This window comes from Rattus norvegicus, chromosome 5, assembly GCF_021556685.1.
Source record: "Rattus norvegicus strain SHRSP/BbbUtx chromosome 5, alternate assembly SHRSP_T2T, whole genome shotgun sequence".
NCBI classification, from domain to species: Eukaryota; Metazoa; Chordata; class Mammalia; order Rodentia; family Muridae; genus Rattus; species Rattus norvegicus.
Window position 1 is genome coordinate 23,090,048 of NC_141538.1, and position 27,394 is coordinate 23,117,441.

The 27,394-nt window shown below is 39.6% G+C and overlaps 1 protein-coding gene across 1 annotated transcript; it reads right to left on the reverse strand.

Moving 5' to 3' along the window:
- Bpnt2 (3'(2'), 5'-bisphosphate nucleotidase 2) lies at positions 1–26,881 on the reverse strand. The gene is given in 5 exon segments (NM_001008772.3): positions 1–5,375; positions 6,605–6,766; positions 12,702–12,797; positions 13,905–14,067; positions 26,283–26,881. Coding segments are annotated over 5 exon segments (1,071 nt in total). The 5' UTR covers positions 26,664–26,881; the 3' UTR covers positions 1–5,106.
- Between the last annotated feature and the right edge of the window lie 513 nt (positions 26,882–27,394).

Genomic DNA, 27,394 nt, shown 5'->3' on the forward strand with positions numbered 1-27,394 from the left:
TACCAACCTTTTCAGACATGACTGATTTATTTGATGAATTCAAATTTCACTTGTCAAAGTATATTGAGGGGCAGGGTTTGGGTTAATTATTTCATTAGAAGCAATCACATTTTTTTTTTTTTTACAGTTAATTGACATGGGGTAGTATCTAGAGGAAAGGCAAAACTCTAAAAAACGACAGCAAAACACAACGTCATGTATGTGGGTGATAATTACAAATATCAGCAAAGGAAACAACTAGCTTATACTACTGAGGTGTGAAGCATGCTAACACTAGTAGTGACCTTTTAGTTCAACTCAACCCACAGTCTGCACTGAGTTGGTGCAAGACACTAGGTACTAGGAATATGGTGAAAACACACGCACAATCAGACATCCTCCATCTCCTTAGCAAGTACACTAAGAGCATTTATAAAAGTAGTATCGTGAGGCATAAAGCACTCTTCTAAGGCCATGGATGGAGATGTTTCTTCAGGTGACACCACTGAGTTCCACTTCAATCTGGTGAAGTGGGTTGGCAGGTCAGAGTCTGCTATGAAAATGTGGCATCTCTGCCAAAGGAAAACGGCTTATTTCTTCCATGGCTTTATATATATGAAAAGAAAAAAGTATTCAAAAGTAAATATCTAAATTTCTTTCATGGTTGACCCATTTTTAAGAAATGGATCAACAGGAGGAGAAGATGAAAAAATAGTTTAAAGGGAGAAGGACACAGTTCTGGTGACACAGGCATAGGCTGCTCAAGGCAGCACTGCCAATACGAACAAGCCCTATGAATAGGTAGAGTGATGACTCTAGACACCCTGTTACACTATAAAGGCTGGTCCTGGGAACTGCAAGTACAGGACAAGAGTCCCTCTCCAAATGGCTGTAGACCATATTTGGCGACATGGGATTGTTTCAGATTAAGTATCTCATGTTAACTTAGTATGTTACTTTCCTAGTTTTTTTTTTTTTTAAATGGAGGAACAAGTCTTTCCAGAATGACACTTGTTTTATACCTTAAAATAATACTAAATATACTGACAAACATTAATACCCCTGCTTTTGCAATTTACAAGATATATTATATAATACTTTAGGGAATGACCACAAACACAATATATAATCAGTTTTAATTCATCATCCTTAACTTCAGAGTTTGTTCTGTATTATCTCAAAGGCAAACATCTCATTTCTTCCATTAAATTAATTTACTGCCCAACTCAAAAAATAATAAAAATCAAAAAACCCTGTTAATGCTAAGTCAGAATACATATACCTGCTAGGCTTTGATAATGTAAAAAAGAACAATTTACATGTATATCAGCACCTCACAGAACCATGTCACTGCTGAACTTCACTATTGTGAAGTCCCCTCACAACCATGTCTGGTCAAGATTAGAATCCTTCCCTCATCAGGAACTCTGTTAAGTAATAACACACAATATTATTTAACTAATAGACCACCAAAATCGTACCACTAACAGCTATTTTTTAACCAAAGTTACTCCAGAGAACTAGAGGAATATAAAGTTGTCTGAAATAATTTATTTAAAAGTAAAATTTTGTAAAATTCAATCTATCCTGGTCTTACATCTAATTAAAAACCAAATGATGAAACATCATTTCAGACTTACATATATCATGATCCAGTTCTTAGAAAAATGTACTTCAACTGTAAATGCTACATTATGCAAAAATAATTCATCAGTTTTATTTAATTTTAACGACTTTTCCCCAACTCTGATATAAAACACACTGAAAGAACTTAAAATTTAATGGGAAAAAAGCTACTTTCCCCACTTATTAAAAAAAAGTTTTGTTTATTAACATACAATGCCCTATTTAAGGCACAACTTTTTTTAAGGAAAACTCCCAAAGATTAGTTTTTTTTCTACACACAGTTTTAAGACAGAGCTACTTCGCAGGTATATCGTTAAAAACATTTTAATCAGACCTAAAACGAAAAACTACTGTTTCTACACAGAAATGATACACACAGCCACCATAGGTAGTTGCAGCTAGAACAATCCCAATAGTTTCTGCTTGAACCTTCCAGGTTGTCCCAGGATGGCCACCAACTATGACCAAGAAAGTTAAAATGGTTGGCACTCCACTGTACTTCTGTGCTTGAGTTACTAGAGCACTACCTTCATGGCTAGAGTGTTCTCCTACTTCTGAACTTAGCATCTAAGAGCAGGTAGGGACAGGAGCCAGGGCAAATGCTAGTCTCTCAGCCTTGCCCTGGGCTTCCATATCTTGCATCTCTTCCTAACCTTGGCCCTAAGTATTTCTTCTGACATGATCTGAAGAACAGTCCAAAGGAGCCTCAGGAATCAAAGAATCTCCATAGCTGTCATATAAACATAAATCTAGACGCTCTTGTCAGTTCACTATTTATCACTCATATCTCATTGAGAATTTTAGTCCAAAAACGAAAAGGAAAAAAGAAAAAAAGGAAAAGAAAACCATAAAACTGGGAAAGGAGAAAAACCCACTAAGACTATGACTGTTTTGTACAGCCTTGTAAACGCAAATGAAGTCAAGACTGTGGATATAAGAATGGAAACCAACAGAAAAATGAGGTTCCTTCAAGTGGGCTTCCCTATCCAATTCACTAGCACATTCCAGGCTTATATTCTTGAGATAGGTAGGAAGAAGTGCTTGGTAAAAATGTTAGTATTGAGTCATTTAACAGCATGAAATGCTTATAGTTTCCAAGGTAACTTTTTTTACATCTCATTAAGCCTCAAAAATAATGGTTAACTAGGTCTCTTCCAGGATTGATCACTTTCACTGTGAAGTTTACCAAAGTCTCAATTCTACCTGTTCAGTGGCCAATATAAAGAGGAATCAGGTTATAAAAGAATTTGGGTTAGGCATGGGGCAAGGTGGCATGCTAGCTAAGAAAGAGAGCCAAAAAGGAAAAAGGGCAGGGGCAGCTAAGAGACAACATGTGTCTGAGGAGGAGACACCTGATGTCACCTGTTGAGGCTGGGGATGTCTCTGCTTCTACTACAGGGAAACAGGTAAGTTTCTAAATATTAACTTGTTTTGCTGTTTTAGAAATAAAACAATTTAATATTCATTCTAAGAGGTATTACATAGTCCACAGCAGATATGTTCTGGCACAATAATACCCCACATAAATAAATACTATTTTCCTTGTAACATATATTGGCTCTTAAACAACATTTTTTAAAAATGAACTGTCTATAAAAGTATGTAAAATCATTAGTAACTAAACAACATGAACAAGTTATAAAAAATACTTTCCTCTCTCAGACAGCATCTTTACTTTTGAGCACAACACACAACATTCTTACTCTTAGTGATACCTATTAATGAAACAAAAACAAAATCAATTATGCTTACAAATATGAGCTAGTTTACTTGAAATAAGTGATAAAGTTTCTGCACATTAAAACGTGCCCAGTTAAACTCCATCTCCTGCTCTGACACACTACCGTGGACACAGACGCCCCGTCACGGGTTCTGGTCCAGAGTGCCTGCTTCTTGGCATCCCCTCAGAGAAAGCAGGAGTTTGATTCTCTTGTAATGTTATCTAGTGATTAGATTAGTTGTCCGAAACTGTTTTAAAAAGTCACAAGTCCTGTTAGATAAATACTAAGTGTCCAAATACCAAAGCTTTGAATTTTCACCCCACAAAGGACAATCTAGTGCATTTGTTACCAGCTGCTAAGCACGGGGCAAAGCACTCGTACTGTCTGAGGAGGGACAGGCTTTGGGCTCCACGGCATAGAAACCTAAAGTATGCGAAATATACCAGATTACGATGTCATCCCTTGCTCAATTTTAGCTCTAAAATAGGAAAATAAATAGAATTCTTTTTTAGGCTTACATTTTTAAGAAAAGAAAAAATGAGAAGTTCCTCATTAAAGTTTACAAGGGCATCAAAGTCACATGAAAAAACATGATTATTTACATAGATTTTCTAGATCATATGAAGAAAAACTACTCACACCAACAAATACAGCTCAGAAAACAAGTTCTTAGTTATAGCTACATGACAAATGCTACCATATCTTTTTCTAACCACATTCTGCTGAGTAGAAAAGAAAAAATTTTTTTTAACAATGAGAAACTATAGAATTGTGTCAAAAGTAATTCATTTGACAATTTGGTTATTTTAAGTAAGTCTATTAATAGCAAAGAAAGAGCCATTCCTGTTCTTGATAATAAGAGAATGTGTAGAAATTAACTAAAACATAATTCCTAAAAAATAAAACTATTCAGTCTGTATGTCAAGTAACTTTCCACTATTACAAACTCATTTATATTCTTAGAGTGTCTTACAGTGTATTTCATCTCTGCTGAGAAAATAGAGCAAATCATGGTACTAATATTGAAACTTAAAACCAACTTTTCTGGTAAAAACTGAATCCTGTTCAGTGGAGAAAGGATGGACATGGCCCCTCCATGGGAACGTGAAAATCAACAGCAGCACTCAGACAAGTCCAGTTATAATCCAGTCATTTGTCTGTATTTTCTACCAGCGGGGGAATCTGTTAGTACAATTTTCAAAGAAAATAACCTATTTAAGCCTTTTCTATTAAATCCATGGAAAGGTAGATGAACAGACCACTTGTTGCATATTAATGAATGAGACTTCTTGTGCTTTCCATCTGAGGAGTAAAAATCACCAATGACTTGATTTTTAATAAGATACAACCTCAAAGTTACACTAAACTCTACATAAAACGAAGCCTTCCTCAAACCCAATTCTATATGGAAATTTCAACAGCGCAGATTCATCATTTGTTGTGTGAAAATGGTGACTCAGTAGAGTGTAGACTTAGCTCTAGATTTTAATTCACAAATATATATATATAATTATATATATATATATGCGCCTTGTGTATGACAACTGTATGAAAATAGTCTCAAAAATAAAGACAATACTTGAGAAATGAAGCAAATCAATTTCCCTGATTTTGTGTCCTATTACAGGGAAAGTAAGTCTCTGATGCTTCATAAGTACTTTCAAAGTACTTAAGGAAGGCCTCAACCATGCATGATCTCCACCAGTCCTTCAAAGCTTCCAACAGTTCAGGCCAAACAATTCAATCTAGAAAAGTTGCACCCTGTGGTCAGGAATGCTTACTAATGACCCGACTTTTCTAAATCCGGAAGTTTTCTGACCAAAGCTTGGTGGTTCATTCTGATGCTAGCAAGGAGTCCCCCTTCAATGCCGTCAGACCCAGTATAACTGATCTCTTCACCACTCAGAGTGGTCATATGCCCGCCAAGGGCTTTTAAGATAGCATTGCCAGCACATATATCCCACTTTTTGATGTACGTCACATGAATATATAGATCTGCTTTTTCTTGAGTCATATCAGGTACATCCAAGAGGGCTAAAACCTTATAACCTAAAAGACAAAGAGAATTTAGATCATTACTCAAATGACTTAATAAAAAGGGTGTAATGTTTTCAAGAACATAGTTAAAAGAAACAGTGAAGTCTTCATGACTGTTCTACATTCCCTTTGCCAAAATCTAAAATCATTTCCCAACATATTAAACTATTCTCAATTTCGGCAAGTCTATCTAGGACACCTATTTTAAGAGTACTACCCCACTTTCTTTAGTAATGAGACAGCACTTGCATAGGAGGAGGAGCAGGAGGAGGAAGGAAGAGAGAAGGAGGGGAAGGAGGAGCAGGAGAGCGACAATGATGAGGACACCACATCTAGAATGTAGTTCATCTCATCCCCCTGGCCATTCTGGACATTTACCTTTCCTTACTAACCTAGCAGTCACCCTCTAAGGACACACCTAGAAAAATAAATATATACAATTAGCAAATTAAATATACCAGGCTGGAAAGTGTCATTTCTCCAATCCAACTACCTCTACCTTAGCATTGCTAATTGCAAAACAAATGTTTTGACTTTAATTTATTTACCTGAATTAATATTTTGATATGATAAGCATTCATCACGTGGCCTCTTCAAGATATATCCAAGTTACATTCTGCTCTTGTAGACATCTCATAGTAATTAAACATTTTAGAATGTGGTTTAATCAGATGATAATATGCCAAAAACTACATGTGTCTCACAATATCTGATTATTTACTACTGTCCATTTATCAAACTGTGGGCTCTGATTTATAATAAAATCGTGTAAGAGTGGGGGATATATAAATTGGTGAATACAAGATTTGTTCATCCAAAATGTACAAGTTGAAGAATTCAGTGATCTAAGGATTAGCCATTCTAGCAATCCGTAGGATGATACCTGACAGCTTTTTGCCACATGAAACATCTCAAGCCCTCCATATTTCTTCCTGACAGGTCACTGATAATAAGCACACAGGTCAGTTATTTTGAGGTCAAGTCATATAAAAAGCAACCCTGCTGGGATGTAGTGGTGGGAATATGTTTTTGTGGTGATTTAGGGAGAGTTATCATTAATGTAAGACATGGTTTCTAACAAGGGTAATGGTAAGACAATCCCACCTGTGGGAGTTTGAGCCTGTCTTGAAAGTACATTGTCTCCTTATTTTGTGGCCAAGCATGAGACAAACAACTTAGTCTCCTAAGAAATGATCACATACTGTGGAACCACACGATGGGCAGAAGCGGGAGGAACATACCAGCACCACCAGCCGGGATGATTAAAGTCTGGTTTCCAAACGTCTGAAGAGCAACCTGTTTGACCATTCCTGCATGAGAGCGAGACACAATGATTTTTGGGGTCTTCTCGTTGTAGGAAGAGCGGGCTTTCACATTGGAACCACTGTCGACCATTGCCCAAGCTGAAAAGCAAATAGATGCCTGGTAACAACACTGAAGCCTTACAACTCCAAAGCATTACATAAATTACAACACTCCGAGTCAAGTGACTGAAAAAAGAAAAAGTCACCTTCTACAGATTTAACCATTAAAATGATTTATTTTTGAAACTACAAAAGTAACGATTTTTTTTATAATACGCAAGTATTAAAACAAATCTTCTAAGTGCCTCGTGTCCTTCACAATTAGAATGTTACCAAATATTTGGCATAAGAATTCTGGTACTCTCCCCATTACCAGATGAGCCTCTTGTAACCTCTTGTGACTTCCCTGTAACTCAATTCCTAGCTATACTTCTCCCATTTTTTTCCTCCGCTTCAAACATTGTACCTCAGTACAGCCCTTAGCAAGTATTTTGCACACTGAGTTCAACATCAAAGTGAGATTCAGGGAGCATAATATTACAAGAACACAACTGCTTAGATAACTCAAAATTTAAAATTAATTTTCTCCTCTTCCTACACTCAGAGATTTGCAACAGTATTCTCCCACCTGACTTTGAAACAGAAAATAGTTAAAGTGAGTTAGGTTTACAGTTTGTCTTACCAAGGAACATGCCCTGGTGACATCCCTGTGAGAGAGAACCTTAAATGAGAACTGCTTCTGTCACACTGGCCCACAGGCATGTCTATAGGGCAGCTGGTTTCTTGACAGCTACTTAATGTAGGAGGATCCAGCCTGTGGACAGTCCCATCACTAGGCCAGCAGGCCTGGGATGGAAGGTAGCTAAGCACCTGAGGAGGTGGCTCAGCCTTTAGGAGGACTTACTGCTCTTCAGAGGACCCGAGTTCTGCTTCCAACATCTATGTCAAGTATCTCACAACCGCCTCTAACTCCATCCAAAGGATCTGCTCCTCTCTTCTAGCCTCCGTGGGTGCTCTTACACATACATTCATATGTGTGAGTGGCATACAACCACAAAGACACACTTAGAGACATAAACAACATTTTAGCTGAATGTGGGAGCCTGGAAGTAAGCCAGGAAACAGCACTCCTGTGTAGACTTTGCTTCAAGCTCTTGCCTGGGCTATCCTTGATAACAGACTAATTTCCAAGATGAAATCAACCCTTTCCTTTCTCCATTAGTTCTGGCAATGATGCTTATCTCAACAACAGAAAGCGACGCAGAGCGGAGCATAGAAATAAATAAATAGAAAAAGGGCCGACTGGATGTTGCCTACAATCCCAGCATGGGAGAGGCTGAAACAGGACGGCTGTTATGAGTCCCTGGCCAGTGGCTGTGGGATGTATATAGTGAATTCGAAGCCACCCTGGTATTGGTGTGAGACCCAATCTCAAAAAGAATGAATCAAAGAAAGAAAAAGGGGAAAGAAGGGTGGGGTTGAAGAAACTTTAAAAGGAGGGAGGGGCTTCCAGAGATAACTTGGCATATATGTTTTAGGGTTAAGGCTTCCTCACTACAGTGCAAGCAATGTAAGAAAACAAATTTAGTCAGAAGTAAACCAGTCAAATTGCTACTATAACATTCACTCACTCTGGAATACCATGCTTATCAATGAATGTGGTAATGTACTCCTAGCTACACGGAAAAAGAAAATAAGGAGAGTCTGGGATTCTGAGACACCAAGGATGATGGCCGCCTCCTTCTAAAAATCTATCCACAATCACAAATAAGGTGAACATAAAGCCCTTTTATTATTCCTACAGAGAAAATAGGACATAGAGGAGAGGGACAAATTCTAAGTAATGAGAAGGCATGGAACTAACCACAGCAAATCAGGACAACAGCTGTCAGATGCAATGCCAATGCGGTACAATGGTGGGAGCTTTGAATTGCTAAGAGGTCAGAGACTTCTGAGTGATGGGAAAACTCAGCTAACAGGAGCCAAGGTTTCTTTTTAACCTGAAATAAGTTAATAAAACACTTAGAAGAAAAGGCTTAGAAGGGGTATGCAATCTGGGGAGGAGAGAGGAAGAAGACTTCTCTGTCATTTGGAAAGGCAACAAGTATCCTTCCAGGAAGAAGAGCAAACAAGAACAAAGAAATAAAACTAAAGCAGGTGCCTAATAAGAAGCCTCCCCACCACACAGGAGAGAACATTCCTGAAGGAAGCACAGCCAGTGGCATCCTACCACCGCCCCCAGAAGACTTACCTGTCCTATAGGAGACGTGGTCTGGTCTCCAAAGCAAGAAACTGCATGGGGCTAAGAAGTAGAGAAGCTGTTGCCCATTAAAAGAACAGAGTGCAATGCAGTGGCTAGAAGAATCCTATCTCACTTGATAGGATCTTATTTTAAGGAAGCAACTATAAATCCATTTTAGGAACATAATGCAGAGAAATGAAAATACTGAAGGCAAAATATAGTACTTGCAATTTAGAGGACACTGGGGGAAAAATGAGTATTTATCATAATTTTATGTTTGTGATTATTTACCAAAAAAAGTTTCAAAAAATGAAGAAAATACCCAAATTCTCTAAGTTCTCTAATTAAGGTTTGCTAATAACTATTGTTTTACTAAGAAATGAATTTACAATGCTCTAGCTCTAGGGGTCAGTATTGTATAGGATATTAACATTTACTAATTCAGTATTTTAAAAGGCACTTTTTGTTAAACACGCAATACATTAATTTATAGGACTTACTTGAACAACTTATTTTCAAAATATTATTTTAATTATGTGAATGTCTGCACATACGAGCACAGGTACTAGGAGGCCAGAATAGGATGCAGATCCCCTGGAGCAGAAGTTTTGGGTGGTAAGTTAGTCTGTCACCTAACATGTATGCTGGAAACTAAGGGGGCCCTCTGTAAGAATAGTACATGTTCCTACCATGGAGCCATCTCTCCAGCTCCAATGGGCATATTTTAATTAGATTTAGGAGATAAGGTAAATGAGCAGCTACAGAGTATGTTTATTTTATGATAGATAAATAAAAACCCAGCAGAAGCCAGGAAGTAGCCCCTCCCTATAATCTCCTACTACCTGGCACATGAAGCTCAAGGCAGAAGAACACTGTCTCTTGCTCCTCGGTCTGCACTGCAGTTACAGAATATAAATCTGATTATTGTGGCTCAGCAAGTAAATCAGGAAGTAGGTGTGGTTCAGGGATTCAGCACTAATGACTGCTTTTGCTGTTCTCATTTTGTAAAGTACATTGACATACATACACACCACACACACATACCTCTGGAAGGAACAGAACATGGGAATTACAGTTTTTAAAAAGAAACAAGCATCAGAAGGCTCAGGCAACAGAATCTTTCTGTGCTTTAAGGGTGTTTGCTGCTGCTGCTAATTGAATGTTCAGGATAGGTCCTCTCCTTCACAGTAACTCTATGTACAGTACAATAACAGTAAGTACAGTAGGAAGGAGAAAGTAAAAATTGGTCTATCCCAGCTATTGTCTATGCTAGGCAAAATTAATTGAAGCCCTATTCATTAAATCTCTGCTTCATTGCCTGAAACACAGGTTCCCCAGAGGCTCATAATTTTAAAACAAACAAACAAAAAAGCAAAAGGTCAAGAGCCACAGTAGGTTAATGGGTGAAAATGGAAATGGATGCTGAACAAATGGGAAAGCTGACTCCCATTCTTGGGTCTTGCTTTCTACACATATATAGTAAAGAAAGAGTTAGGAGCCTGAATTTAGGACCAGCAATAACTACACATTGTTTGCCACATAGAATTCTAACATATTTTAATAGCTACAAATTCTAGGAACATTTATGCATTCTTTCATTAAAATACTATCAAAAAACCTCCTATATTTCTAATAATTTCAAGCTTAATGAATTAATTATAAACAAGAACCAAGAATTTTGACCTGCTCTATTCCAATTGCCACAACAATAATTCCTATCCAGAGCTCTATTATATTCAAGTATAGCTAAGTTCTGATAACACTGATGTTCTGTCAATACTAAGTAAGGTATAGCATGGGGTTGAAAATTGCAAAGCATCAAAACCTTCCATCTAGGAATGGATTGCAACCCAAACATAGTTATGGAAGTTTTGATTTTTGAGGCTGTTTTCTGATTAGCATGCACTTTTGCTTCAACATGATGGGTGTTCCAATACAGTTTTACCCTCTAGTCATAACATGGGCAGAGTGGAGCAGAAGTACCTTTAGTCCTGAAGACAGGTAACAAAATATGAAATACACTAGCTGCTAGAGTCCCTAAGGAAGACTCCGTCCTGCCTTCTGGAAGATGCTGACAAGTCTGAACTGAACACGGCTCCACTCCACACTCTGCTTTCTTCACACTGTCTTAGGCCGCATGTGTGGCTCTTGTTTCTAATAACAGCTACTCTACAATCTCAATGGGACACTTAACTTCCTGGGCGAAAATAGAATACAGGAAAAATTATGTCTCCCCCTTCTCAAAAGACACAAGAAGGCGAGTAAGTCAGATGTGGAATTTTCTGAAAAAGGGGTCTTAGAAAAGAAACTATTAGTTAGAAATTGTACAGTCAGACCTTCATCCAGTTGACCTTGTAAAAGAAAGGATACACAGACACTCAAAGACGGAGACAGATTACGGTGATGGTTCACCCACCAGGAACGCTGTGGGCTACTGGCAAACTTCCACAGAGAGAAGAGCAGAGACCAGTCTCTTGTATGGTTCAGACAGTACATCTCTGTCTTAGCTCTTGTCCTCCACCTTAGTCTATTATTTAAGACCGTTTATACTTTATCTAAAAACTTTTTCAACTAAAAGGTATTTTCAACTCTTTAAAATAAAATGGACATAACAAATTTTGAAGGATCAAATATCTGAAAAGTGAAAAGTCTCACTCCTGCACTTCTGCTTCTACATTCACCTCCCAGGAATCGCTAGTTCAGGAAAAAAAGAAATTGTGTTTGAGGCAGGGTTTCACACAGCCTAGGCTGGGCTTCAAGGCCATACATAGGTGAGGATAATCTTGAACGTTTTTAGTTTTAATATATTTTCCTTAATTCTTTCAGGATGGGCTTATGTTTTTAGTTTTAAAGCAGCCTTAAGAAACTACAGCACAAATGTGAGGATGACACTGTATTTCCTACAATACCTGGTCACGAGGACTGTTTTCAATACTGGTGTGGTGGACACTGCACAATTAAGAGCCTTATCACCTTAGACTATGGTGGTGCCAAGGGGCATAATATTTGCCCTATAAGTTGATGGGAATTTAACTAAATAAAAGCATGACAAATCCTGGCTGACAGTCAGCAATACTATTTATACTATTCTTCCCCCATAACAGTAATAACTTGTGCTGTCATGGTAAACATGAGATTACTAGCTATACCACACCTTAGAAAATCAGAAGACTAGGTAGCCTTGCTGAGAAAATGGAGTGCAATTATCTTCCCTGCATCCCTGGCATTGGCAGGGTTACCAGCAAAGGCTGTACCCTAAGTAAATAAGAGGTTCCTTAACATGGTCACATGCCTTCTCACAACACAGTCATCACTGACTGACCTGTACTTTGTAGGAAACTAACATGGCTGTGTGAAGACTGGAGAGGCAAGGGCTCTAAGGATCTACAGAGACATGCTGTAGCTGACCATGGGATAGCTACTCCCACTTTTGCTGTTTAAGTAGCACTCTTCTTTATCACAATAGTGAGCTCTGCATAATACACTTTGCTAGAACAACACCAGCTTCACTTCACAATCCAGTGTAAGAATCCTAGGCCTCAACTCCAACAACATCATGAAAGAACCACAAGACACTTGATGCAGAATGTCTCTACCTAGTAGTAGTTCAATAGATTTTTTTTAAGGAAGCTATGTTCTGTCACATACTATCAGTGTCAGCCATAAAATCCTCACTGTAGTCAGTGAAGTAGAGGACAAACTTCCATTTTTAAAATCCTAGAATAATAGTTGAGTAATTTGGACAAATGGTTCAGTACCATTGCCTCTCAAAGGTGCTCACATAATTCATACCTGTATATTCAGAAAATGGCTTATGAATAACTCCTAGCACAGGTTTGCCATTCACAGCTACACACACCATGGTAGTGACATACTTTCGAAGATCCTCTAGAAGAAAACACAAAGGCATGGCTGTTAAATTACTGTGTTTCATTTCAGCACACAATAGAATACTTACCTTATTAGAATTTAGATGGGAAACATCTGTCAAAAGCAAAACTGTCCTAAGTAAAAGGACATGAGCTACTAAGTAGTTATGTGACTTAGTTTCTTGGGTTATTCACCCAGTCCATCATTTCAGTAAATCCATTTCTTGAGGGAAATTAAAGTCAATTGAATTTAGTTTCCTAATCTGTATAGTACAGATAATAATTATCCATCTTTAGATATAAATTAACTTGTAATTTTATAATCAAATTTAAAGACCAAGTTAGAAGGTTAAAGTAGTCCTGGACAAAGGGATATGCCAATTATCATATATTCAGGTTAGTTTATTTCAGAAAAATTCTTTTTGCAAACATGCTCAATATGCTGTTTCTACTATCTACTCATAATATAAATTAGTTTTACAACTTGAGTTATTAAGCATATAACTTGTATCTTCTCTTTCTTCTTAATGGTAATAATCTATTTAGTATATATTATGGTTCAAGGTCAGTACACAGAATGCTAGGGTAAAAAAGTACAAACTCCCATGTCCTGGGGTTTTGCCACCTAGTGGGACAAACTATCTAACTTTAACATATATCAGGAAAGGGTGACGCAGAAATTAGATACCTCTGGGAGAGAAACAGCCTGAGATAAGACCACAGAGATAAAACTTGAGCTAGGCAAGAATAATACTATACCTTCTCTTATATTTTTTCTTAGTACTAGGTGTCTATCTAATACCATGCTGGTGCCACTATTAAGTATCAAGTTGAGTTCTTGATCTTGAATAATCTAATATAATTAGAGGAACATGCTATGGTATGGGAAAGACAAGTGAGAATCAGCCATCTGTCTAAATGGTTCTTATAAAACCTTACTAAGCTAGCTTGCTTGTCTGGAAATCTAATTGAATTCTTAAAATTTAACTGGAAAAGTTCTTAGGCTTATAGAGTATCTGCTACTACACACACACACACACACACACACACACACACACACACACACTATATTTGCCTTTGTCTGTGTTCGCTAATATAAAAAGACAATCTAACATTTGCCACTCACCTGTGTATTCCTGTGTAGCATCAAGTGGGTCAATCCAGACAGTCACACTTTCTGCTGGTACCTCCTTAGGAGCAGCTATTTCCTTCAGGATGTCCTCAGGAATCTTACGGTTCCATACAATGACCTCCTTGTCAGAAGCATCTACATGTTCCTCAGTATTTATCTACAGTGGAAATAGATGTTAGACACAAAGGAGAAAATCATTATTATTTAATAAGTCCGAAAGCATGCTTCTCAAAGAACTCACATAAATTCTTATTAATGAAAGCCTTAAAATACTTCAAGGAATTCAATAAAGCACTACATAAAAAAAATTCCAATTGACATCTTATTTTCAAATACTTTCTAATCTAATATTCAAGTTTAGTGTTTTGGATAATGAAAACAGACACTCCAAATATAGACTCCAAATACATGTACAACAGAAGGGAGTTGCCCAGGACTAAATCAAAAGTAAAAGTACTGAGGGTCTGAAGCTCTGGTAGTACACACATGTCTACCATCCAATGCTTGGGAGGAGTCTGTCTCAGGACACCTTAGGCTAATTTATAAGACTCCTTTACAAACTAAAAGTAAAACAAAAACAAAACAAAAAAAAATCCCTAAAGTATGAAAATAGATATATTCTACACAGAGAGGCAAACAGAACATTAACAATTTAGCTATACAAAAGATGTGTCTTTAAAATAGAGAATCTGAATGGTAAGGGATAAAATAGCTGAGGAAATTGGTAGCCTAAAGTGTAACTTTAAGAAGGAAGGAAAAGGAGATCACCAAGTAGATATGCTAGCATATTACAAATAAAATTGAAATATGCAATCTCATATATATATATATATATGAGAGAATGAGTGTCTTGCCTGCATGTATGTCTGTGTTATCACATGTGGCTAGTACCCTGTAGGCCAGAAGATGGTGTAGAGCCTCCCTGAACTGGACACATAGAAGGTTTGTAAGTTGCCATGTGGATCCTGGGAATCCAGCCTGGCTGGGACCTTTCTGAGAACAGCAAGTACTCTTACTGCTGAGACATCTCTCCAGCCCCCAACAAACATTATTTTTAGAGCTAGCATTTCCCAAAAGCCATCATATATATGGATATATGTAGTAGTGTATACAGTGAGAGTTCTGTTAAGAAAAGGACATAGCAAACTGTTTTAAATTGACATTTTCTTCACTGGCACCCCTGACTGCTTTGAGTGAATGGATCTGCTGTGAAGCTACCCATCTTGTGCACTGCAGGATGTTTTACTACAGCCCTGGCTAGAAGCCTATAAAACCTTCTTAGGTGTATTCCTCCATTTTGAGAACCAAAAATGTCTTCAGATGTTACCAAATAATGGCCTTGCCCTACACAGAATGACTGCTTTAAATGGTGAGCTTATTAATATAAACATGGTCAAAGCCTACCACTAGGGAGCCTGTAGGATCTAGAAGACTTATTGTCATCTTTCTAAATTATGTTATCAAACTGTCTTCTAAATATTTATGTTTTTGTAAGTATGTGTAGTACCACATGTGTGCCCATGGAGGCCAGAAGAGGTAATTCAAGTAGGCAGTTGTGTGCAGCCACTCTGGGTGCTGGGTCCAGAATCTGGGTCATTTGTAATAGGATGGATTGTTCTTAACCACTGAAACATCCTGTTAAACCCTAGATCTTTACAAATATATCCACGGATTTGTGATGCTCCAACCTTCATCAGAGAAGCATTTTACTGCAGTGCAGCAAACAGTGGTTAATAAGGGACACGTTATTGTTCAAAGTGTAGAGAGAAAGTGATAATGAGTTCTCAACTATAAATGAGACAACTGTATCAGCTTTGTCCGTACCAAGCCTCTGGGAACATCTAGAAAGCGGAGATAGAAAGAATGCAAGAGCTGGAAGATTGATAGGATACTGTGAAACACTTTTCTCTGCATATGACATGGCTGTTGCATACATGAACAGCAGCAACACAAGCCTGACAGAAGACCAATCCAGTTAAAAATACCAGCGCAGAGGAAGTGGGGTACTCAAAGGCCCCCACTTTTAGCAAAGGAGCTACTGGCAATTGATGGCTCCTACGCATAACGGGGTAAAGTGAGTTATGTTTTGTATAGTAGTCTATAGTATGCCTATGCTCCAGTAGATGACCCCAGGCTATGTCATGTGCAGGACTCCTTTGCCTTATTAGGTTAAAATAAATAATTACAAAAGGACACAAGTTGGAAGAGCAATGTGATGGGAGGGTCCTGGAAGGAGTTGGACTGGGGTAGTGAACGGTGGATATGATTGAGACACTCTATATACATGTATAAAATTGTCAGAGACTAAAAATTATAAAAATAGTGGGTTTACCAATACCTACTTTAAATCATGTGCCATTTGTATAAACTAGTGATCAAAAATGTTTTAAAATTTCATTTACTTTTAGAAATTAGGATATACACAGTGAAGCAAATAACTTGCTTATCTGTACTTTAGAAATTAGGCTAATGGGGCTGAAGAGATGGCTCAGTTTGTACCATGCTTGCAGTAGAAGCATTAAGTTCTGTGTACCGATCCGTGTAGGATTGCCATACAGGTGGAGGCAGGCACAAGATAGAACAAGGCCTGTCATTGGATAAGAAGGAAGGATGGGCAGGAGAAAAGTTTGAGGGAAGAGGAGGAGACTGGAACAGAAGGAGACGGGAGACTGGAGGAGCTGCAGAAAAATTCCACTCTGTATTTACAGGTTGTTATGAATATTCTTTAAAGATGGATGTGTACTGGGCTTTGTATGTTCAGGTGGGCAATTATATCTTATCAATTGGATCAGAGGTTATTGTGTTGTGTGTTCTTTCATGTAGCAATTTAAGTTTAAGAGAGTGTGTGGTGGCCAGAGACAGTGGGCCACTACGGAGATGGGATGTGTGTTTCTGACAGTGTGTATGGGATGGAGCAGAGCGGGTGAGGTACTTGCTGACTGAGATGAAGATGTCTGTCAGATATCTTGGTGCACTATGGTGCCGGATCTAGAGGGAGTAAAAGACACCAATTTTTTTTATATAACTTTACAACAACAGATCTTAAGCACCAATGTTGAGAAGGGCAGAGGTATCCCTGGAGCTCTGTGAAAGAAGACTCAAGCACCACAGCAGCCTAAGATTTTGTTGAATTTTGTTCCATAAAACTGGTAGTTGCCTGAGGCAGGGAACAGAAATCAAAGGACTATAAAGACCAAACCTTCTAAAACCTTATAGTTATGTTTCCACAACCTGGCAAACCTACCAAATTACTGTACACCTTAAGTGAGCGAATGTTATGATAGACAGACTTTGCTGTAATAAAAGACTTTTATAAATAAACAAAAACCAGGTTAACTAGAGAATCCTGAAAGGTGCTATTTGACTTAAGACCTAAAAGAGAACACAGCAGGTGCTAGAAAGTGAATTCTATACCTTGAAATAACAAATGTAGATGCCAAATGAAGCGCATTCCTAGTCTGCTCCCAGAGCAGTAGGGCATTGGGAAGCAAACACTGATGGGTGATAGGCACCGGGCATGAGGTCAGAGTAATGGAAGCTATAGCTACTAGGCACAACCCAGTGCCAACTGCCTTCTCTTCAATGTATACTAACAGCATACGAAGGAGGCAAGAGTGTGAGGCAGATAAAAAATTAGAATGCAAGAAACAAACCAAGACATGCGGTTGATGATTAAGCCATGAGGAAACGCAGAACTTTAAGAATATTTCCAGATTGTCAGCTGTAAAATACTTACTATCAAATGCATTTTGATATATTAGCAACAAATATTTCATTGTTTCATGCTGACTCCTCTAAAGTTGGTGCAGTATGAAGTCAAGGATCCTAGCTCCACCTGGGTAGATGTCTCTGAAAACCCCTCCGGCTCCCCCAGGTTATAGCTTAGGCCTCTCCCCACTGTTAACTTCCCATAGGTTGGTCAATGAGTCTTGAAGTTTCTACCTCCCAATTTTAAATCACCACATCTATACTTATTTAACTACTATGATCATTTCACTTGATTCTTGTAATAACCTTTATATTTTTCTCATGTTCTGTACTACAACCACTCACTTATTCAACAAATATTTAGTTTGTTGCACTCAAAGCTATTTTGGCTACCAAATAGAAAAATGACTAAGACAGACCAAAGTCACTTCCTCTACAGAGCTTCCCTTCTTTCTTATTTTTATATTTTAAAGTTTATTCTTCTCTCCTACATTATATCCAACTAGTTTCCCCTCCCTCCATTCCTCTCAGCTCCCCCCAATACCTCTTCTCCCCCAGATCCACTTCTTCATTTCCCTTCAGAAAAGACCAGGAGTCCCAGGGATATCAACCAAGCATGGCATAACAAGATGTAAATGTAACTTTTATTCACAAGATGTAACTGTTGTCACAGAGGCTTCTGGCTAAATAAGATCACCCTTTCTAGCTATTTCTGAACTCTGACTGGTTCAACTCAGCTGTTCTGGCCCAAACTCTTCTTCAAGCTGATTGATGCAACCTGGCTTCTCTCAGCTTCTCACTGAATTGCTCTGCTTGACCTCCAACTAACATTGGCAATTGTTAAGGCCTAGGTAAGTGTTGCATGTTTAGTTTAGACATTTTGTGCTGTTACTAAGAAACTTTTTCATGTTGAAGTTGATTACAATATTCTGCTCTGTTCTTTGGTGTTCTTGGAAACCAATCACAACAGAAGTCACTTAGGACTGCTTTGTACAGTTCACCACAATAGGCTTGGACCTAGAGTAACCATCCTACAGTACTTGCTGCACCTGTGTATGAGCTTTTATGGGTTTTATATACATAAGCTGCAACTGGACTGGACCCCAACGTAAGAGAGACACCTGCTCCAGTATATTCCAAGTTTCCAAGACCTCCCTGGGAATTGACATCCTAAACAGCAGAAAGGGTCACATACATGGATAACTGACATCCTGGTTGGCAAGTTAAAACATGAATGTTAGGCAAGGTAAGTCCCCCACCACAGCTGACTACCTCAAGTCACGGAACAGAATAAGTATACAACAAAGACATGTTCCTAAGGAAATTTCCTATTCCTAAATCCTGAGTGGTGGAATAACTTGGCACAGATATTTGTGGATTTCAGGCTTAAAAACACTATGGATTCTAACTAGGGGTCACAGTTCAGCTCCAGAGTCTGGACTGTGTCCCTATTCATCAGTCTTGTGATGTATGTTCAATAAACCAGTCCTGTTTGACTGAGTAGTTTGTGTGCTGAATCCCAGATTCCAACAACAATCTGTTCTATCTTCTAGCTCCTTTTCATTTTCTGTTTTTTTTTTTTTTTTTTTTTTTTTTTTCTGTCTTCACCTGCAACCTGTCTCGGTAAAACTGTCCTAGAAAATCTGCCTCCCTTCACTCTTTACCTCTCTCTGTGCACTTGTTCTCTTAAGTTGCCTCTCTTCTCATGGGAGCTGAGTGAGTGTACACTAGGGTGTGTCTTACTCTAGCCAGAGGAATTGATTACAGGTGTGTGGCTTTCTGCAATCTAGCCTGGTCAAAGAGACCTAGGTCTTGGGATGTGATACCATGTTGCTGGATTCAAATTCCCCTATAAGATGCAATAAGGCTAAGCACAAACCTTCTATCAAGGCTAGAAGAGGCAGTGCAGGAGGAGGAAAAGGGTCTCAAGAGCAAACAAGTCAGAGACATCCACTTTTAGGAGTCCTACAAGACCACCAAGCTACATAAATGTAACATACACAGAGGGCTTGGCTCATGCCTGTACAGGCTTCCTGATGGTTGATTCATCTGTGTGAGACCCTATGTGCCCTGCGTAGTTGATTCTGTGGCCTGTGTTCTCGATCCCTCTAGCTCTTAAAATCCTTTCACCCTCTTCTGTGGGGTTTTCTAAGCCCCTCCTAATGTTTAGCTGTTGGTCTCTACATCTGCTCTTACGAGTTGCGGGACAAAGACTCTCATTGATGATCTATGTCCATGGGATTTAACCAGGAACTAATAATAACAAAATTACAAAAAGCCTTTGACTTCCTATAAACACTACCACCCCTTCTTACCTCAGTCTGGCTACTCTCAAAGAAGTCATTTATGATAGAAATAGAAAATGAAGTTTACAGAGAAGCTATGATTTTAGTGGGTGATATAAAAAATTTCTAGAAACCAGAAAATTGCAAACTGACCATACAGGCTATGCTTGTAAATGATACCTACTATTGCAATTTCTACCCATTCTTGGCAACTGCTTGTCTGACATATTTGTTTACTAGACTTAAGTATTATTAAGCACTGATTTCTTTTTTTTTTCAAGAATAAAGCAAATTTATTTTTAAAGTTTCTTTTTTTAATATTTTTTATTTTCTCCATCTTTATGAAATTGAGTATTTCTTATTTACATTTCAATTGTTATTCCCTTTCCTGGTTTCCAGGCCAACATCCCCCAACCCTTCCCCCTCCCCTTCTATCTGGGTGTTCCCCTCCCCATCCTCCTCCCATTACCGTCCTCCCCCCAACAATCCCGTTCACTGGGGGTTCAGTCTTGGCAGTACCAAGGGCTTCCCCTTCCACTGGTGCTCTTACTAGGCTATTCATTGCTACCTATGAGGTTGGAGCCCAGGGTCAGTCCATGTAGTCTTTGGGTAGTGGCTTAGTCCTTTGAAGCTCTGGTTGGTTGGCACTGTTGTTCATTTGGGGTCTCAAGCCCCTTCAAGCTCTTTCAGCCCTTTCTGATTCCTTCAACGGGGGTCCCATTCTCAGTTCAGTGGTTTGCTGCTGGCATTCGCCTCTGTATTTGCCATATTCTGGCTGTGTCTCTCAGGAGAGATCTACATCCGGCTCCTGTCTGCCTGCACTTCTTTGCTTCATCCATCTTGTCTAGTTTGGTGGCTGTATATGTATGGGCCACATGTGGGGCAGGCTCTGAATGGGTGTTCCTTCTGCCTCTGTTCTAAACTTTGTCTCCCTATCCCCTCCCAAGGGTATTCTTGTTCCCCTTTTAAAGAAGGAGTGAAGCATTCAAATTTTGGTCATCCTTCTTGCGTTTCATGTGTTCTGTGCATCTAGGGTAATTCGAGCATTTGGGCTAATAGCCACTTATCAGTGAGTAAGCACTGATTTCTTTCGTCTAGCTGTTCTTCTACATAAGTCTGTCTAGTGCTCACAAAATCCAGTTCTCATTTCCATCCTGGGCATATGAAAGTTCACAGTTTCCATCTCTCTTACAATAATAAACACATTAGATATTGTAGCCAGTGAAATATGGATGAAAAATGTGACACATCTAACTTCTTGGCTGATTAAAAAGGTTCAGTTTTCCTCTTTTCCCTGTCATATTGACATGGCAGAACCACACGCGAACAACACCAACTGGGTCAGAGTCACAGTAAAGGACAGCTACCTTGGACGGCAATGCCTACTTAGTTTTTCCAATGAATTTTTTTCTCTTCATATCAAATACTCTAAGCTGTTTAAGAGGCATGATAAATTCTTACATTATGCCTCAACATGGAAGAGCAGTGGAAGGGAAAAATTGTAAGTGGATTGGGAGGTAGGAGTAATGTAAGATACATAGAAAATAACACAGTAAAATGGTAGATCGGGATTGAGGAGATAAAAAGCATATGGGAGAAAAAAAACATGGTTTTAGATACATTTCACACACTACAATGAATGATAGAGTGCCCAGACTTTTGTGATATATATGAGGCAGCTATAAAATAGAAGTGATCTATAACTTTTTAAATGGAAAATATTTGTCCAACTAAGTCAGGGATCAGCAATAATATATTTGAATATAAAAGGTTGTTAAGTTAGTACATAATACATAGAGGTCTATATAACACATAATACAATTTATTTATTTATTTTATTATCAATACATTTATCCATAAACTATTATATATAATTAATTTGGTGTTAGACACAACACCTTACATAATTTTGTATATGCACTCTATAATAGATGATAGGGTACTCAGATTTTTGACTAAACATTATTTCTTGGTATAGCTTCAGTGTTCTGTAATATATTTAGCATTTGAAAGAGCAGATGCAATAAGGTAAATGGGTCTTCCTCAATCCTGAATAGATAGAAAGGGAAGAAAGAGGAGAAGTGCCCCTTCTGCATGACTGCTAAGGCTGAGACAGGATTCTTCTCCAACTAAGATTTACACAATGGGGGCCACATTTTTTATGCCTTGGAATTGTAGCTGAACCACACCAGCAATGCTCCTGAGCCTCCAGTGTGGAGACTGTAATTTCTCAGCCCCCTAAAGAGCCAAGTCCTTCTAAATATCCATCAGTTGTTTCTCTGAAGAATGATTACTTTCAAAATGTAAAAATAAATGGCTCCCATACCTGTACCGTCTACCTCTCAAATACATCTTCGTAACAACTAGACACCCTCTACTGTCTCATGTTAAGAATGAATACAAACAAACGAACAAATCTAGACTCTTCTTGTCCCAAGTGTCACCTGAGCCAACTTCTTAGAGGCCCAACTTAAGATTTCCCATGGTGCACTGCCTCTATTTCCTCACCTTCTTATCATCTTTGCTTCCACATCCTGCCACCAAAGACACCTTCCCCAAAGAGAACTAATCAAGTGTACAAAGGACTACCATTAAAACATTGTTCAAGGGTAGGAATATAACTGAGTGTTTGAGCAATCGCCAAGCTAGTGTAAGACTCTAAGTTCAATTCCCAGAACTGTAAAAATAAACAAGAAATTAATGAAATTTATAAGATCCAAGTCCAACAGCTCACAAATGCTTTTAACTCCAACTCCAAGGGGACCCAACACCTCTGGTTTCTGAGGGCCCTTGTGCTCATGTGTACATATCAGTACCCACACACAATCAAAACAAATAGTTTTTAATAAAAAAAATGCTTCTATTAAAAAAGATAAAAAAATAAAAAATAAATAAATAAATAAAGAGATTTCTTTCAAGTTATTTCTCTTGTAGATCTGAGAACTGAATCCAGCGTTTTCTACAGCTTTAGATGGCTCTACCAGAAACTACAGGTCCAGTTTTGTTATTTTTATGCAATCCTAAAGACTCATTATCCTTCTCTATCGCTATCACCTACAACCAAAACCCACTTAAACAGACCTTGTGATTTCCTTATAACACTATGCTCCGTTTGTCCAAAACATGGTAGTTAAGACTAGAGTTTGCGGGGCTGGAGAGATGGCTCAGTGGTTAAGAGCACTGACTGCTCTTCCAGAGGTCCTGAGTTCAAATCTCAGCAACCACATGGTGGCTCACAACAATCTGTGATGAGATCTGATGCCCTCTTCTGGTGTGTCTGAAGACAGCTGCAATGTACTTACATATATAATAAATAAATCTTTAAAAAAAAAAAAAAGACTAGAGTTTGCTATATCACCTATATTGCTTTTACCCAGAACTAGGCAGGCAGTTGTAAGATGGCCTTTAATTATTACTACTTTGAAGCAGTGAAATTAACCAATGTCAAACTGCTTAGCCGTAGAGAAGCTGCCTCTAAGACTGTTGCAATGGAAGAGTGAACTTGTGTTTGACTGGGCAGCTTGCACTTCTAGGGAGTGCCGTCCATCTGAACATGATCTTACAAATTAAGCCAGATATTGATTTCACATGGAGGGCTGTCTGAGGGCATTAAAGGATATTAATTCTATCGACTTTTGAATGCATTTTACCCCTGGGTGTGGCAATCTAAAGTGTCACTGGCCTCTCTTGGGGAAGAACACCCCCTACTCCAACTCCAAAAGGACTCTAGAATAACTGCCAGTATAAGGTATTAAGGTGAGAACATAAAACATGCAGTCTTATACTTCAAACTCCAAACAGGGAAGTAGTGCAAAGAAAGGAAACATACCTCTTCCATTTTGAAAGGCAGTAAGATTTAAATGGGAGGGGAGGAGATAGTTGTGCTTTGTAAATGGTTACTCTGCATTAGGAAATGAACTAACTGGAGAGCAAGAAGTTTCTCAAAATAAATATATACATAAATTGGAATGAGGCTTAAAAAATAGCCAGCATTGAGGATAGTGTTCAGACTTTGGAAGAGGGAGGAAAGGAAACAAACAAAACAAACAAACAAACAAACAAACAAACAAAAGTCTAATAAATCGGAGTAAAGGAGATAGTTCAATATTATTCACCCTAAGCCTACCAATGTACATAAATAAATACAACATTCTGTTACACCAATCAATACCTAACCTGAACAATGAAGGCAGACAAAGATTCAGCCACGAGAAAAGTTATTTTCTATTAAGGCACTAAGTTAACATCTGAAACCCAAAAGCTGAGAGTGTTTTAGTAAAATGTCACATGCTACCCTTGGATGCTCTTCTTTGTGTTTGCTAATACGTGAAAACTTAAGCACTTACTTGTATACACAAACACACAAACAGAGAGAGAGAGACAGACAGACAGACACAGAGAGAGAGAGAGATACAGAGAAATACAGAGTGAGAGAGAGAGAGATACAGAGGGGGGATAGAGAAAGAGAAGAGAGAGAGAGAGAGAGAGAGAGAGAGAGAGAGAGAGAGAGAGAGAGAGAGTGAGTTAGTTCAAAACTTGTGCTGTACGGGCTGGAGAGATGGCTCAGTGGTTAAGAGCACCCGACTGCTCTTCCAGAGGTCATGAGTTCAATTCCCAGCAACCACATGGTGGCTCACAACCATCTGTAAAGAGATCCGATGCCCTCTTCTGGTGTGTCTGAAGACAGCTACAGTGTACTCATATATAATAAATAAATAAATCTTAAAAAAAAAATCTCTCTCTTTCTAAAAAAAAAAAACAAAAAAACATTTTCCTATACTCCAATAATAATGGTATGTTTTCCTCCAAGAGGAGCGAGCGCACATAAGCCGTGGAGTGTCAAGAGCCAGATCACCCACTTGGAAAATGGGCACAAATGAAGTATACTTTTAGAAATAACTACTTAATTCAAGGAAAGGTCCTGTGACCAGTACTTGAGCTGCTATCTAGAATACATTAAGTGTATTCATTACAGTACCATATAAATATCACACACAAACCCCAAATTCCCACTTCTTCCTCTAACTTTTAGGGCAGTACACATATTTTGAGAAGACCAACGTCTTTCACAAGTATACCTCATATCTAGAAGCAAACAGAGGTGCTATTTGCCACAGTAATAAAGGGAAAAGTACAAGAAAATTTGAAAATATTCAGTGTTTTGTCTGGGAAGGCATTTGGGAAACAAAACAAAACCAAACAAAAAAACAATGATTTCAACTGCATCTGGTATTCAGCAGCTTAATAGTTGAAATCTAATGTTTCATGGAGGAAAAAAACGGGGAGACAGTGACAACAAAACAGGACCAAAAGAAAACCAAAACAATAATGTAAGAAAGGAAGGAACATTACCTAGATGTGAGATTCTTCAATGACAATACCAATTCTTTGAAGGTCTGCAAGTCGGTTGCCTTCCAAAGGAACCTAGGCTTAAGTTTTACTTTTTATCTAATCAATAAAATTATTGGAAGCAACTTTTGTTTCTAAAAGCCAAAACCTATCTACTTACACATTTAAAATATTCTGTTACACTATGGTGCGCCCTTCCCCCAAAATTCAATAAACTGGAAAAGGCCAACTGAAAAGTTGGAGATCCCCATAATACCCAGCACTCAGCACTCAAGCTGAGGCGGTGGATACTGAATTCTAGTTGAAGCTTAGTTCTAGGTCCGCCTGGCCTACTTAAAAGAACCCACAAGAAAGCAAGGTTGTAAGAGAACACGCGCGAGCGCAAACACACGAAAAAGAAAAAGCAGCCGTAGTGAAAGGATTCCGAGAGGGGGGAAAAAGCTTAGATTAAGACAATGACAACTCCTATCCAAGAAACGTACCACAGAAAAAGGTAGATGTTACTAATTTTGAGTGCGAGGGCGCACCGAAGTGAAATTGTGAGAAAGCATTAACTCCAAATCTTTCCTTGAAAGGTAGCCCAAACTGCACAGCATTTATAAACAGAGTCTTGCTCCAACTACAGCTTCAGCAATTCATGATCACATCCCCTTCCTCCCGTTGGTCTGGCACACTAAAGATTTCTACAGGCCCTGCCCTTCTAAGTGGCCAGATCGAATGCCAGACAGATAACCTGGACTCAACAGCCACGACCACATCAAGGCAAGTCCTAGGAGAACACAAAGGTCCAAGGGGTTCAATCCCTTCATTTAGAAAGCAGCCGGTTAGAGATGTGTGGTCCGCCAGCATCCCGGCACCAAAGCCCTTCCACACCCGCCCGCCCACAAACAGGGAGAGGAGGAGGAGCGTGGCCCCGAGTGGAAAAGCCACAAGCTCCCCCAGTCCGCGTGTGCATGACCTTGCACACATTACGTCGGTGTCTCGGAACCCGGCTCAGCAGGTCCGACCGCGCTCGCGACCCAGCACCTACCTGCACGTTGGGGAAGGCCGTCTTGAGCAGGTAAAACATCTTGCGGTTGGACAGCACGTCGCCGCTGGTCATCTTATCCTCGGCGCCCTCGCGCGTCTTCCCCTTGGACTTCTCGTGGAGGACATTGCTCTCGCGGACTCGTCTCACCTCGTCGCCGCCGCGCTCCGCCGCCAGCACTGCCACCGCCAGCATCTCCCGCAGGTCCACCGTGCCCCCGTCGACCGCCACCTCGGCCGCCCCTCCCGCCGGCTCGCCGCCCAGGCCGAAGAGGCTGAAGCGGCCGGCCAGGAAGCCCGAGTAGAGATGGTAGAGCACCCCGAGCCCCAGCAGGAAAAATACGGCCACCCCCAGCGGGGACAGGCGGATGCCCATGGGGGCCATGGCGCGCGACTGGCGCTAAGGCCGCCTTAGGCCGGCCCCAGAATCCGCTACAACGGCGCCCGATTCCCGGCGCCTTCCCGCGCCATCACCGCCCCGGGAAAGCCGCGCCGCCGCTGCCGCCGCCCCGCGGGCCCCGTACCCCACACCCCTGCTTTACAGCAGCCAGCAGCTGGCGGCTCGGCCTTCCGCGTAGGCCAACGGTTGGCTGTGAGGTGAAAGGGGAGCTAGAGTGTATATCCGGGTTAAGAGACCGAGGGAGGGGAGAGGAGGCGGAGACTGTCCAAACAGGCCCCTCCCGGGGGCGGCCCCATAATTGGGGGCGGGGCCTGGGCGCTGTTGCTGGCCTGGGTTCTAGGAGGTGGCTTAAGACCACGTGGCTTTTTGCGGCAAGTCGGTCTCTTGTGCCACTATATGTGTTTGAAATAGAGCCACAGTGACAGTGCCTTTCTATCACTCTGATCGTTCAAAAGAGAACGACGAGGCATTTAAAAACGAACCAATTTGAGCCTCCCCCATGGCCCAGAGTACTTGGGTCTTGAAGCTTTAAGTCACTTTTCCTTTGGCTACAAGCTGGGAGGGGCTGACATTAACAAAGGAATGTCACGTGGTTCTTCCTTTCACTGGCCTTGTGATGGATGGTCTAAGCCAGCATTTCTCAACCTGTGGGTTGAGACCTCTTTGGGGTTAGACAAATAGTAGATGTCTACATTGATATTTATAATAGCAGCAAA